The sequence below is a fragment of the Phyllostomus discolor genome, chromosome 10, assembly GCF_004126475.2.
Source record: "Phyllostomus discolor isolate MPI-MPIP mPhyDis1 chromosome 10, mPhyDis1.pri.v3, whole genome shotgun sequence".
NCBI classification, from domain to species: domain Eukaryota; kingdom Metazoa; phylum Chordata; class Mammalia; order Chiroptera; family Phyllostomidae; genus Phyllostomus; species Phyllostomus discolor.
The window spans coordinates 9,754,164-9,769,324 of NC_040912.2; the positions used below are offsets into that span (position 1 = coordinate 9,754,164).

Here is a 15,161-nt window from a genome sequence, read left to right on the forward strand (position 1 = left end):
AGTTGTTGATAGTTGTGAGTTTGTTGTCCCTTTACTGTTCCTAGTTTTGATCTTCTTTTACTTAGATAAGTCCCTTTAACATTTCATATAATAAGGACTCAGTGATGATGAACTCAGATAAGGTCATTAACTTGACCTTATCTGGGAAGCACTTTATCTGCCCTTCCATTCTAAATGATAGCTTTCCTGGATAGAGTAATCTTGGATGTAGGTCCTTGCCTTTCATGACTTTGAATACTTCTTTCCAGCTCCTTCTTGCCTGTAAGGTTTCTTTTGAGAAATCAGCTGATAATCTCATGGGAATACCTTTGTAGGTAACTGTCTCCTTTTCTCTTGCTGCTTTGAAGATTCTTTCCTTCATTATTTTTAACATTGGGTAATTTAATTATGATGTATCTTGGTGTGTTCCTCTTTGGGTCCAACTTCTTTGGGACTCTCTGAGCTTCTTAGACTTGCATGTCTATTTTCTTTGCCAGATTGGGGAAGGTTTCCTTCATCATTTTTTCAAATAAGTTTTCAATTTCTTGCTCTTCCTTTTCTCCTTCTGGCACCCCTATGATTTGGATGTTGGAATATTTAAAATTGTCCCAGAGGTTCCTAAGCCTCTCCTCATCTTTTTGAATACTTGTTTCTTCATTCTGTTCCAGTTGAATGTTTATTACTTCCTTCTGTGCCAAATCGTTGATTTGAGTCCCAGTGTCCTTCCCTTTTCTGTTGATTCTTTGTGTATTTTTCTTTATTTCACTTTGTATAGACTTCACTTCTTCCTTTATTTTGTGGCTGTACTGAACCATTTCTGTGAGCATCCTGATTACCAGTGCTTTGAACTCTGCATTGTTACATTGGCTCTTTCCTCATCGCTTGGTGCTTTTTCTGGAATTTTGATCTATTCTTTCATTTGGGCCATATTTCTTTGTATCAGCAGGCCTGTTATATTATAAGGGGCAGAGCCTTGGGTATTGGCCAGAGCAGAGCAACCCACTTTGTCCTGTTATGATATTGTATGAGGGGGTGGGGTCAGAGAGGGAACAATGCTGCTTGCTTCGCTATCGTCCCACTTTCAGTCACTTCCTTGGTACTCACAAGCAAATTGGGCCCTTCTAGTGTTGATTGCTGGGGGTGGGCTCGTGTGCATTCTAGGACACTAGGGGTCCCTCAAAGGGACTCTCCTGTGAAACTGGCAGTTTCTCCCACCGCCACAACCCCCACAGGTTTTTATGCCCAGAGGCTTTGAAACTTACTTTTTCTGGGCCTGGATCCCTGAATTGCGTGGTCTGTCTCACTCCCCAGTTATTCCTCCCAGTTTATCCACACATGAAATGTGGGACTGCCTGCTCCACCAGCTGCAACCTTGTGCGCATCTTCTCTGCCCCAGCTGCCCACCTTCACCCCTCCTACCAGTCTGGGTGAAAGTTTCTTCTTTGATTTCTTGGTTGTTGGACTTCCATACAGTTCGATTTTCTGGCAGTTCTGGTTGTTTTTGTTTTTAAATTGGTTGTTATCCTTCTTTTGGTTAAAGCAAAGCATATCTACCTATGCCTCCAACTTGGCCAGTCACTCCTCAACAGTTCGCTTCTTTTAAACTTTGAGTAACATTTCGTTGCCTGGATGGACCACAGTTTATTCATCCATTTACCTACTGAAAGACATCTTGGTGACTTCCGAGTTTTAGCTATTATGAATAAAGCTGCTATAAAGATCGTAGTGCATGTTTTTGTATGGACTTAAGTTTTCAACCTCTTTGGGTAAATACCAAGGAGTATGACCACTGAATCATATGGTTGGAGTATATTTAGTTTTACGAAAAACTGACAAACTGTCTTCTAAAGTGGGTGTTCATTTTCCATTCCTATGAGCAATGTACAAGTTACTCTTGCTGACATCCTTGTCAGCATTTGGTATTGTCAGTGTTCTGGATTTTGGCCATTCTAATAGGTGTGTTGTATTAGCTCACTGTTGCTTCAGTTTATGTTTCCGGTTGATATATGAGCTACTCTTTCATGTGCTTATTTATCACCTGTCTATCTTCTTTGGTGAGGTGTCTATTAAGGTCTCTGGCCCATTTTTCAGGTGAGTTGCTTTCAAATTGTTGAATTTTAAGGGTGTTTGGTATATTTTATTGTCAGATGTGTCTTCTACAAATATTTCCTCTCAGCCTGTGATTTGTCTTCTAATTCTCTTGATATTATCTCTCACAGTGAAGAAGTTTTAAATTTTAAGGGCAGTTTATCAATTATTTCTTTCATGGATTGTATCTTTTAAAAAAAGCATCAAAAACACCCAAGGACATCTAGGTTTTCTTTGTGTTGTCTTCCAAGAGCTTTATAGATTTGTACTTTACATCTAAGTCTCTTACCTATTTTGAGCTAATTTAGGTGAAGCATGTAACATCTGTGTCGAAACTCATTTTTTTTTGGCATGTGGATGCCCAGTTGTTCGAGTACCATTTGTTGAAGACCCTATCTTTGTTCCATTGTATTGTCTTTGTTCATTTGTGAATGTTCAGGTGGTTGTACTTATATGGGTCTACTTCTGGGCTCACTATGCTATTCCATTGATCTATTTGTCTATTCTTTCACCAATACTACACAACGTTGATTATCGTAGCTTCCAAGTCTTGAAGTCAGGTAGTGTCACCGCTTCAACTTTGTTCCTCACCTTTGTATTGTGTTGGCTATTCTGCATCTTTTGTCTCTCTAAAAGTACTTTAGAATTGATTTGTTGACATCCATAAAATAACTCGCTGGGATCTTTGACTGGGATTGCGTTAAGTTAATAGATAAGTTGGGAAGAAAAAGTGACATCTTGCCAATATTGAATTTTACATCCATGAACATAGAATATCTCTCCATTTATTTAGTTATTCTTTGATTTCATTCACCAGTTTTGTAGTTTTCCTCATATGTATCTTGCACATGGTTTGTTAGATTTATACCTAAGTATTTCATTTGAGGGGGTACTAATGTACATGGTAAATGGTGTTGTGTTTTGAATTTCAAAGTCCACTTGTTCATTGTTATGTTCATTGTTAATTGCTACATAGGAAAGCAATTGACTTTTCTGCATCTTAACCTTGAATCCGCAACCTTGCTACAATCACTTATTAATTCCAGAGTTTTCTTGGTCAATTCTTTCAAATTTTCTACATACGTGATCATGCATCTGTGAACAAAGACAGTTTTATGTCTTCCTTCCCAATCTGTCAACTTTTATTCCCTTTTCTTACCTTATTGCATTGGAAAGAATATCCAATGTGATGTTACAAGAGTGGTGAGAGGGAACATCCTTGCTTTGTACCTGATCTTAGTAGGAGAGCTTCTAGTTTCTCACTAGTAACGATGATGTTATCTGGAAGTTTTTTGTAGATAGTCTTTATCAAGTTGAGAAGGTTCTCTTCTAATCTTAGTTTACTGAGTTTTTTATCAGGAATGGGTGATGTGTCTTGTCAAATGCTTTTTCTGTACCTATACATATGATCACGTAATTTTTCCTTTTTAGTCTGTTGATATATGAATTACATTGATTTTCAAATGTTGAACTGGCCTTGCATATTTGGGATAAATTCCACTTGGTTGCAGTGTGCAATTCTTTCTATACACTATTGGATTTGATCTGCTGATATTTTGTTGAAGATTTTTATATCCATGTACATATATCCTTTTATATGTAATCTATAATTCTATAAGTAAAGTAGGCTTCTCATAGCACATAATTTGGTCGTGTATCTATCTATCTGAATCTGTATCTTTTAATATATTTGTTTAGACCACACATGTTTAATATATTATTGATATGGTTGGAATTACAACCATTGTTTCATTATTTTTTCTATTGTTTCTTGTTTTTTTCTTTTCCTTTTTTTTCTTAGTTTCCTGCTGTCCTTGGGATTATATAATTCCATTATAATTTATTTATGCACTTTTTGCTGTATCTCTTGGTATTTTTTCAGTGGTTGTTCTAGGGCTTAGGAGATACATACCTGACTTTTGAGCCTAGTAAGGATTATTTGATCATTCCAAGTCCTTTTAGCCTTCCCTCTCTATGTTATTACTATCATTTGTATTACATCTACATAAAGTGAATACCCCCACTGATAATGTTATAATTTTTGCTTCTACTAGTCATATACATTTGAAGAACTTCAGAGACAAAAATCATCTATTATATTCACACAGGTATTTATCATTTTTGTTACTCTTATTTAATCCTGATGTTCTAAGTTTCCCTGGTATCATTTAGACATTTTTAGACATTTCCTTATTATAGTTTTCTTTTATCCAAGGTTGTTATTTTACCTTAACTTTTAAAGAACATTTCACTCAATACAGGATTCTGAATTGACAATTCTTTTCTTTGAGCCCTTCAAAGATGTTGTTTACTGTCTTCTAGCCTCCATTTTTTTCTGGCTAAAAAAATCCCAGCTATTGAAATAGTTGCTTCCCTATATGTATTGTATTTTCCTACTCTTGCTGCTTTTGAGATTTTTTTTTAAGTCTTCAGCTTTTTCATTAATAATGCATGTGGGTATGTCTTTGAGGCTACACTGGTTGAAATCTGCTGAGTCCCCAAATCTGTAAATCTGTAGTTTTCACCTAATTTGGGAAGTTTTCGGTTGTTATATTTTCAAGCCCCTTTTCTCTACCAGTGTCTTCCTCCTTTCCCCTTCTCCCTTCTCCAACGCCCACAGATCCCCGTGGTTTTACTCTTTTTCCTCCAATGTTTTTTCTCTCTGTTCTTCAGACCAAATAATTTCTATTGACTTCTCTTTAAGTTCACTGAGTCTTTGCTGTGCCATCTGATCTGTATTCTAGTGAGCCCATCTACTGAGTTATTTTGTAAAACTGCAAATGCCATACTTTTTAGATCCAAAATGTCCACTTAGATCTTTTTTTAATAGCATACATTTTTCTTCCAAGAATCTCTACTTTTTCATTTGTTTCAGGAGTGTTCATCTTTATCATTCGAGTCGGTCATTCAAGTTTTGTCTTCCCTCCCCAGTCTGCCTGTTACTGTTTATTTTTCAGAGTGCTCCAAGAGTTGCTTTTAGTGCTCTGTTCAGAGTTTGAAGTTTTAATCAGTGGACAAAGGGGCTGCAGTGAACTTCCTCCATGTTGGCCTAATTACGACACTCTTAAACAGAACAACCAGGAGGATGCCCACTAGGTGAAATGTCAGCCAGGGGGCACCACTCTGCCTATAAACCCACCAGAGCTTTCTCAGAACTTTTGCCAACTAGTTGTTAGGGGAAACCAGCTTCCAATACTACTGCTGAATGGAATAAAAAGACCACATTAACACATTGTAAACTTTTAAAAACCCATAACGAAATAAATGCGGCTCGGTAGAAATGCAGAAAAACATGAGAAGGGGCTATTTAAATCCATTCTTAGAAAATTAAGCCAAAAGTAAAGGAAAAAAGTGGAGGAAAAGTGCTTTTTTATCAACTGAAAGAGGAAAAAAAGGTAGAGAATGCAGGTAGAGAATGGGAGAAGCAACAGGGCTGAATAGGTCCCTGACTTCTTTCAGCTTTAGTTTCTTTCTTTCTTTTTTTTTGCGGATGCACAGCATGAGCTTAACAGGCGTCGGTGGTCTGGACTGGCTTTCAAAACCTGTAAATCTCTACCTTCATACAAAATAACAGGAAACTGGATTCTTTTACAGAACCTATTTCAAAAGAAAGTAACTAACGTCAAGAAAATAAAGTGAGATTGCGTTTCTTGACAGGAGTGACAATCTTTCTGAAGTGATGAGTCAAGGCTTAATTTATTCACCATAAATTACGGTTACTGGGTTCATAACCCACGCACATTATGTGATGGGTACAATTCACTATAGTATGGATGTTATATAGATATGTTTGTAGTTAAAAAAAAAAACCCTACTGTTTGTAATAGAAGCTCAATTATTGACCCCTGACCTCCATAGACTAGGTGTTTCCCACGCCTGGCCCCGGGTGCTCCACCTCACAAGGGCCCTCCCCCGTACCCCAGCTTTCCCAGGCGAGCCCCAGACAGGACAGTAGGTCACAAAGCCTTTGGGTTCTTCTGCCAGGTCAGTCGGTAACAATTTTGCTGCAGGTGGGAAGCAGGGAAGAAGAGACACCCCTAATAGTAACAGATAATAACCAAGCATTAGCTAAATTATAACTCCTTAATTTACCATGAGTTAATTCACAGAGCATTTCTTGAGCACTTATAATTTGCCAGGCTTGGCAATTTACAGAAAAGAAGGTCCCAGCCCTCAAAGGAGGACAGCCCACTGGGCCACCAGCATGCAGACAGTGGCAAGGAGGCTATCACTACGAGGTACTGAGTCGGATCCTCTTCAGAGCCCACTGTGCAAGCCTGCTGCCAGTCACCTTTCCTGTGTGCTTGAAGCCACTGACCTGCAGATTTCTTACATTCATCTGTTCCGGGCAATGCCTCTCCCAGGCCCCACCATCACCTTACTCATCAGACTAGTCAGAATACGTTAGTTCAAGTTCAAACTCATAACATCCAGGTGTGTCATCTCGACCACATCACTCAGTCACTTAATTCCTCTGGGCATTATTTTCTAACGTATAAACCAAGAGAGACGGACTAAACGCAGTCTCCAAGGTTTAACATGTCCTCTTCCTTCTGACTGTAATGTCTCTCTTATCAAATCCAGCATCCTCCTACCACCCTAGTGTCACACCAGAAGGTCGTTCTGCCCCGCCCCTCCCCTCCCGGCCAGTCGGCCTCACTTCCAGCATTGCACTGTGCCTATTCCACTGGGCACGGAGTGTGAAGGGCGTGAGGTCAGGCAGACCTGGCCCGTCATTTGCTCTGTCGTTCTAAGTTGTTTATCTTGTGAGCCTTCATTTCTTCACCTGTGATATGGGAGATCTTGCCTCCCTTCCCCCCTGCCCTCATCATCTTGCCCCCATAATTCATCATTCCCTCTTCCTTTATCATGTTTCAGCCAGTTGAATCTTCCTTGTTTTCTAAAAAGATTCTGTTTACTTATTTTTAGAGAGGGGAGAAGGGAGGGAGAAAGAGAGGAAGAGAAACATCAATTGGTTGCCTCTTGCACGCACCCTGTCCAGGGACCGAACCCACAACCCAGGCATGTGCCCTGACAGGAACCAAACCAGCGACCTTTCGCTTTGTGAGCCGACGCCCAGCCGAGCTACACCAGTCGGGCTCCTTACATAGTTTTTTTAACATGCTCTTTCCTCCTGTTTAGAAACCCTGGTGACTCACTGCTGTACCAATTCTAAACTCTCAGTCTTGGCTTGGTTTACTAATCTAACCCCATCCCATCAATACTCAGTATTTCCTCCTGCTTGCGGACAAGAACCCTCCTCTTCAGTCCTGCTGGTTTCTCCCCTGAGGGTCACGTCTGTTCCCTCACCTTCCCCATTTTGTCCAGGTCCACTCCACCCACCCTTGGGTCCCACCTCCTCCATGAAGGTTTCCAGGACTACTCCTGAAAAAGATTCTCCACACTTTTCTTGACAAAGGTATGCCTGCCTGTTTTGACCAGTTTTATATCTTCCTTACATTCTTACTTTCTTCTCTCCTACTTTCCAGCTGCTTATACCAGTCTCAGAAGTTGAACGGCTGGTCTCCATCCAAATGGTACTTGTCAGCCTGCAGAGGCCGAGAAACAACGGGATATCGGTGATGCCAACCTGGTGACCAAAGCCTTTGACATTCCAGCGTGTCAGGGGTGCCTCCAATTTGCCTTTTACATTCCAGGAGAGACGCCAGAGAGTGACAGGCCACACCTACCTGCACCTGAGACCAGTTATACCCAATGTGTTCCCTCTAAGCTTTGTCAAGCCACAGCCTTGGAACAACCACATGAAAGCTTAAAGGTTGAAATCATGAATTTAGCTGGAAGAGCATTATCTCAATTGAATAAGATTTCCACTAGATTAGGACCTCCCCTGAGAGCAAGGATCATGCCTTATTCAAAGCAGGATCCCCAACACCCCTGACCCCCATCCCCAAACACACAGAGGGTTTGGTGAGCTCTGATGCTCAGGGTTACGTGAATGAATGAATGATTGATTGGCAGACTGGGGACTGTTAGATGGTGTTAAAAGGAGAGTGTTAAAACCATTCCTCTGGCAGATAAAAATCAAGGCAGAGCCATCCTTGTTTTGGATACACAGGAACAATTCGATCTGAAGGACACGAAGTAGATTCCCAAGCAAATGATATTTTGCTCCCTTTGATGTGACAGAAATACTGGGAAAGGTCAGGCCTCTCTCTGGCTAACTCTGCAGATATTAACCATTTCTCCGCCTCTCCTGGTACTTTCACATCCTCCAGAACCAACCTGATATGGACCCAGGGAGAGAAACACCCACGCGTCACGGCATCTTTCTGGCCGACCCTCCCTGCTGTCTCCCTTCCCCGTCTTCTCTCCGACAACAGCCCCCTGTTGGTTCTTCTGCCTGCCTGCCGGCCTGCCTCAAGTCTATTCCTAACGGGGTGTAACCGGCTCCGGCTCAGTTCTAAACAAGAGGAAAGTGACGGTAACAGGAGGTGGCGAAGATTAAACACTGAGGGCACAGTCTAAGGACAATGGTTCCCAGGCTTCTTTCGTCCACAGACCAACTCCAACGACACGAGTCTCCATGGATGACCCCTAACACCCCTGTCCACAGCGCACATCAAATGGGCGGTGCTGCTGTGGACGGAGCGCCGATGGACCTACCGTCTAACATCCCTTGTGCTCCTTAACAAATAGTCGTTACTTTTGCTGGAGACAAAAGTGCAGACCAGCGCTACACAGAATGACACGATCCGTTCTCATCCTTCGCCCAGACAGAGGACTGTCAGAGGATGGACGACAGGGTCAATTTCAAAATTGGGATGGTTTCCGTGCATGTTTTCCTGTAGAATTTATATCCATCCCACTTCCAGAAGGAGGACTTAAGGAATTCAAAATACATTTACTCTCAAAAGCCACCAGGAGCCACAATTCGCAGACGGGCAATACACATACACTGAATTTCTCTGGTCTTACCGTTAATCCACCCTTAAGTAAACTATGAGCCAGGCAGGTCCATATATGGTTTTCCATTCCCTATTAATAACAAAACCAGTATGGCCATTATTCTCGCTGTCATCTTCAAACAGAGGCTCGGGAGGATTAAGTACTTGCTCAAGGTATCAGCACTGGCAAGTAGCAGAGCAGAGGTTTGAACTCAGGGCTTTCTGACTCCAACCCTTTGCACTCAAGCATTCAAATATACCAGGCCACGGCCCTGTCCCTGAAACTATGAATAAAAGTGTTTCCCACTGGATATCTGTGTACAGAGAATGTACCCTTACATCATGCACAAAAGTTAATTCAAAATGGATCTGATATAAATATGAGAGAAAACTGTGAAAACTTTTGGGAAAAAGCATAGGAGTAAATCCTCATGCCCTTGGGTTAGGCAATGGTTTCTTAAGATCTCACATTAAAAATTTACACAAGAGCTCTGGCTGGCATGGCTCAGTGGATTGAGCGTGGGCTGTGAAACAAGCATCGCAGGTTCGATTCCCAGTCAGGGCACATGCCTGGGTTGCAGGCCATGGCCCCCAGCAACCGCACATTGATGTTTCTCTCTCTTTCTCTCTTTCCCTCCCTCCCTTCCCTCTCTAAAAATAAATAAATAAAATCTTAAAAAAATAAAAAAAAAGTTTACACAAGAAATAAAAGCAAAAGGATAAACTGGACATCGAAATGAAAAACATTTGTGCTGCAGGCCTGGCCAGTGTGGTGGGAGTGTGGTTGGAGTGTCGTCCCACAAACACAAAGGGCCCCGGGTTTGATTCTTCGTCAGGGCACACGACTAGGCTGCGGGTTTGGTCCGTAGGAGAGGCAGCCGATGGGTGCTTCTCTCCTTCTCTCTCCCTCCCTCTCTCTCTCTAAGGTCAACAGGCAAGTCCTTGGGCAGCACTGAAAACAAAACAAAGCATTTGTGCTGCAGGTGAAAGACAATCGATAGAATAAGAAAAAAGATATGCAAATCATGTTTGGTAAGAAACTCCTATCCAGAATAAAGATCTCTTACAATTCCACAATGGAAAAATAAACTCGATTAACAAATGGGTAAAGGATGTAAACAGACATTTCTCCGAAGAAGATATACAAATGGCTAATTAGCACATGAAAAGATGATCAATGTCATTAGTCGTTAGGGAAATATAAATCAAAACCACGTTGACTCGCTAGGATGGATAGAATAAAGAAGACAGGCAATAACAACTGTTGGTGAGAATGCGGAGAAATGGGAACCTTCTTCAGAACTGATACCAATGTAAATAGCACAGCCACTTGAGAAAACAGTCTGTAAGTTCTCCAAGAAAACGGAGCAACTCAAATGTCCATCAGTGGATGAATGGATAAACAAAATTGTATCTCCATACAATGGAACATTGTTTGTTAGTAAATAGGGATCAAGTACTGATACGGGCTCCAACAGGGATGAACCCAAGCCACATTCCAGGTAAAAGAAGCCAGTCACAAAGGACCAGGTAGCATAGGATTCCATTGATTCAAAACGTCTAGAATAAGCAAATTTATATAGACAGGTTAGTGGTTGCCAAGGGCAAGAGGGGGTGGGTGGCAGAGATTGCTAATGGGTACTGAGTTCTTTTGGGGATAAAGCAAGTGTTTTAAGATGGATTATGGCAATGGCTGCACTCTTAAAACACACTAAAAGTCATACTAACGAGCAAACTTTAAATGGGTGAAAAGTATGACAGGTGAATCATGATCTCAATAAAGATGTTGAAAAAACAAACAAAAAAGGTTGACCAGTGGTTGTGAGACCATGCGATGCTTGCTTGGTATGACTCATGTTTCTGGTAGCCTCCTGGCATTGCCCGCAGCACAAACACGCACACCTGGTGGGGGCCCGAGGGGCGAGCAAAATTAGAGCACCTCTTCCGATGGCCATCTGGTCCGCATGATGCAAGCGACTGCTATTTTTGGAATGCAGCGCTGCACTGGGTGTACGCCCTAACCTGCTGGAAGGGCCCAGCAGCCGGCTGCTGCCTGGAGCTGCTGGCAGCAGCTCTTGCATCCGCTGAGTGGGCAGGAGAGGGGCCTAAAACTGCACAGTAGAACGCTCACAGCTGGCTCAGAGAGTTTCCTCGTGACAAAACACGCACAGCACTGGGCAAAGTCTTCCTCACTCCTGAACTCCTCCCACCTCCCACTCCCAAGTCAAGTCTGCTATTCTAGGTCAACATGCTTTAAATGTAGGTGCCTTATGAATCAGCGAGAATTATGTAATGACCCAGAGGAAGGACCTTTACGAGTATTATGTAAGGGAGCACTGGCTCTGGAGCCACTTCCTAACCGTGTGACCTGGGGCCAGTTCCTCTACCTTTCTGCGTCTCAGTGTCTCCATCCGGAAAATGGGAACAGTCAGGGCAATTGCTTCCTAAAACTGCAGTGACGACGGAATGAACTGACCTACCTAAAACATTTAGAATAGTGCGCGGAATATTGTAAGCGTTAAGTTTTTTTGCTATTCTTATACATAGTGGCAGGTGAATCTCATCTTCTTATGGAGGAAGACACTAAGCTCAGCAGTGGTCAAGTGACCGCAGCGGGCAGTGACACAGCGGGCACAGACTTTAGGTCTGACTCCTCGCCTAGTGTCCTTGCTACGACAGCGCATTCGTGCAAACCATGCACATGTCCTAGCCCGTGACTAAGTTTTAGGGCTTGAAAGACACAAATTACACACACACAGTGCCTAGCCCCTGTGGCTCACACGACACGGGTGTTTGTGGAACATCTAATCCACTCCCTTTCCACTGCAGGTTTAATCTTCTAATACCTGAAGAGGGGATTTGACACTAAACCCCAGAATGTCCAATGTTCAGCTGCTCAAAAGGCAGGGGAGCTCAGGACTGTTGAAGAAAATGCACGTAAGCAGGTATCCCCCCCATTTTTGCTTGGAAGGAACACAGGCTACCTGAGCGTGTGCAGTATATTAGGGCAAAGAGACTTTTCCTCCTTTCTCTTTCTGTATTTTAGTGGTAGTTTCATGCAAGAAATAGAGATGTTATTCTCAAGGCTTGATGTTGTCAACTTTTAATGCCTGATACCTATTAGTTTAATGTAAGAGGCAAAAGAAGTTCACAAAAATAACTATGTTATTTGGTAAAATACCAAAAAATGCAGCCAAGGTAAGCTGTAAGCTTCTGAATGATCTTATCTCCCCCTCCACCCCCACCCCGCACACAATCACTGCACAGTGTCTAGACCAGCCTGTGAGGCCCTAAAACATCAGGCCTCCCCCCACCTCTCGCCGGCCCCTGGTTTGTTACAGCTCACTCCTCCCAGCTCCCCAGTCATGCGGGTCTGGTCTTCTTTCACTTCCTCAAACTCCCAGGTCTCTCTCTGTCTTACTGTAAGGCCTGCATACTGACGTTCCAGTACCTAGAAAGTTCTTCCTCACAGCCTCCCACTGCACCCCTGCCTTGGCCTCACCACCTAGTTTCAATTTATCATTTGAGATCTCTTAAATCTTTTCCTCAAAAAAGCTTTCCCCAATGATCGGGACTAGCCTCTCCTCTCCCCCAATCTCGCACACACCTGGAACACGCATCTGACCACTTACTCCAGGAATGCCTGTCTCCTCCAGCCCCTTGACTGGCAGGTCGAGGAAAGCAGGGCTGTGTCTGTCTCCTCCGATGTCGCTCACCCTGTGCCCAGCTCAGAGTGGGTGGCGAAGGAAGTTCGCCACGCTTGCCAAGGGTTCAAAGGATTGGTTGCTAAATGGATTTCCTAACTTTCCCACTCAAATGCAACACGGCATTCCCTATCCGGCGGGGTGCACGGCAGGAATGCACAAACTACACGGAGCGTTACATTCTCCCTTTGGGGGAACACTCAGAAAGAACAAAAACTCAGACTTGGGATTACATGTAAATGCATCAGTTCTCCCTAGGCTATTCTTCTTCCTTTCCATAGTCAATGCATCTCCTAATGTGGTCAATGTGTTGAACCATAATTCTAAGTATATGCAGGAAAAGTGGTGTGATGGGTGTCTATAAGCGGTGTGCCCGCAGTGAGGCAGCCCCGGGGGGCCAAGGGGACAAGCTGTATGGCGTGAGGACAATGACCTCTTCCTCTGGGCTTCCGCCCTGGCATTACTCACAGAATGAACTTCTCTTACTCGGAGAAGAAAAAAAAGTAGACTCAGAACAGATGGCACAGGCATCACACGAAAGATTCCAAAAGGTCCTTCTAGAGAAATTGTGCTCTATTAAAGGATAACACAAAAAACAGTCAGGAAAAAAAAAATAAGGGGCTTTCCATGCTCAGAAGGTAGGGACTGTACCAAGAGACTAAACTTTCTACATGGAGAGAAGAGTCAGAAAAGAGACACAAAACAAAAAACAAAAAAAGGAAGGGGTGAGGGAGATGGAGAAAAAGGAAGAGGAATGACTGTTGAGGATGAAAGGAAAAAGTTACAAAGCACATGCGATGGAAGGGGGTGATGGGACAGCTATTAAATTGTACTCAGCGGTAGAAGATCCATACATCTCGGAGTTCAAAGACACGTCAAAAGGAAAATGACCCGATCTCTAGGTTAGGAGAGTGCCAGCCCCGGATGTTCACTGAAGCCCCGCCATGAATTACCATATCTAATGCAATCGCTTGGCATCACTGAAGGTAAGAGATTCTGGGTACAACCAGCAGGTGCACTTGGCTGTGCCGTGTAACCTCATCAAATTCACTACGCCGACTATCCCTCCCACACACAGCCGTCCCTAACACACCCCAGAGCATCGCCACACCACGACCCTGAAAACCTGTCCTATCAGAAAGGATGGGAAAATATCTCCCTGATTCTAAGAGATACTGGGAATATTTCCAAACACAGACATTGGTATTAGAATTAAAAAATGCCTAGCTCATTTCCCATAATAAAAAGTTTAATTCCAAAAAAGTGCCTAACGTAGTTTCCAGCTTACAGAGGCTTTTTACTAAATGTTGCTTGCACAAATGAAAAAAAAAAATGCTAGTTCTGAATCATTTTCACGGCTTAAGAATAGTCCTGACCTCAAGATATGAAGGAACTACATCCACAAATTGGAAAGGAGTGGGCTACTATTTTTAAGCCATTCTGTTCTGCAGGGCAAGAAAACAACTGATGATATTTGCATTGATTTTGTGGTACTTTCTGAGTCTGTAAAACAAAAAGAAATGCTCAGCGGTAAAACCAACAACCTTGCGCAAACCGTGGAGCTCTGAAACTGTTGAGATGGAACTGTGACAACTAGGTCTGAAGGTGACAAGGGAAAGCGTTTGCACTGGGGACTTTGAAAAAGGCCCTTTCCCCTCTGGAATTCCAGGTTACTACGGGCATGGCCAGGCAAGAGCAGCGCCTCCCTCCCGACGACACGGAGGGCATCGTGCTTTTCAAGTCACGACAGATCTCAGGATTTCGTAGGTTTCCTTGAAGTGCAAGGGTAGCTATTGCCCTCACCCCGTCCCAACAGGGGAGTGTATCCGTACAGCACGGGGCACACTGTCCTGTGAGTGAAGTGCTTTGAAGAAATATTCCCGGTCCGCACAGGTCTCTAGGGTCCCAGGAGGGGTTGTGACCCCGACCCCCAAGAGGCGCGTCCCCACGTCGCCCTCCAGCTGCTCAGACAAAGGACCGAGCCCCTGGCGCGCCCCCCACTCACCGCTCAGATAGTTGGTCCACTTGTACAGCACCCCCTCCATGGCGCCCGTGGCCCCTCCGCCTCTGCCGCGCTGGGGCCACTGTCCCTCGATCGCCAGCCCCCTCACTGCTCCAGACCCCAGGAGGCGACAAGCACCGGCGGCAGGGCCATCTCCCGGGGCTGCCGAGCCGCCCACTCCCGGCGCCCGACTCTGGTGCGGGGACGCCTGGCCAGTCTCACATTGTCAGCCCGGGGGCGGGGTCACTGCAGCGGCCTCCGCAGGTTAGCACACGACAGGGGCTGGCGTGCTTCGGCCAGGAGATGAAGATGCTGGGTGGGCAGGAGGGGCGACTGAAGCCTTCAAAGTGCCGCAACACGGGCAGCGGGTCGCTGGCGGCGCCACCGCGCGCTACCTGAGTCCTCGACCTGCCGGGGCCCCGCGGCCCACTCGCGCATGCCCAGTGCACCGTTTGCGTGTGTCCGTTCCTGAAATCCACTCCG

At 44.1% G+C, this 15,161-nt stretch overlaps 1 protein-coding gene across 1 annotated transcript in view; it reads right to left on the reverse strand.

Annotated features, from left to right (window-relative positions):
• PLEKHA8 (pleckstrin homology domain containing A8) overlaps window positions 1–15,133 on the reverse strand; it is a 53,840-nt gene extending 38,707 nt beyond the window's left edge. The window contains exon 1 of the mRNA XM_028525684.2: window positions 14,682–15,133. Within this exon, the coding sequence (XP_028381485.1) occupies window positions 14,682–14,721 (40 nt within the window). The 5' untranslated portion in view covers window positions 14,722–15,133. The remainder of the gene's footprint in view (window positions 1–14,681) is intronic.
• Between the last annotated feature and the right edge of the window lie 28 nt (window positions 15,134–15,161).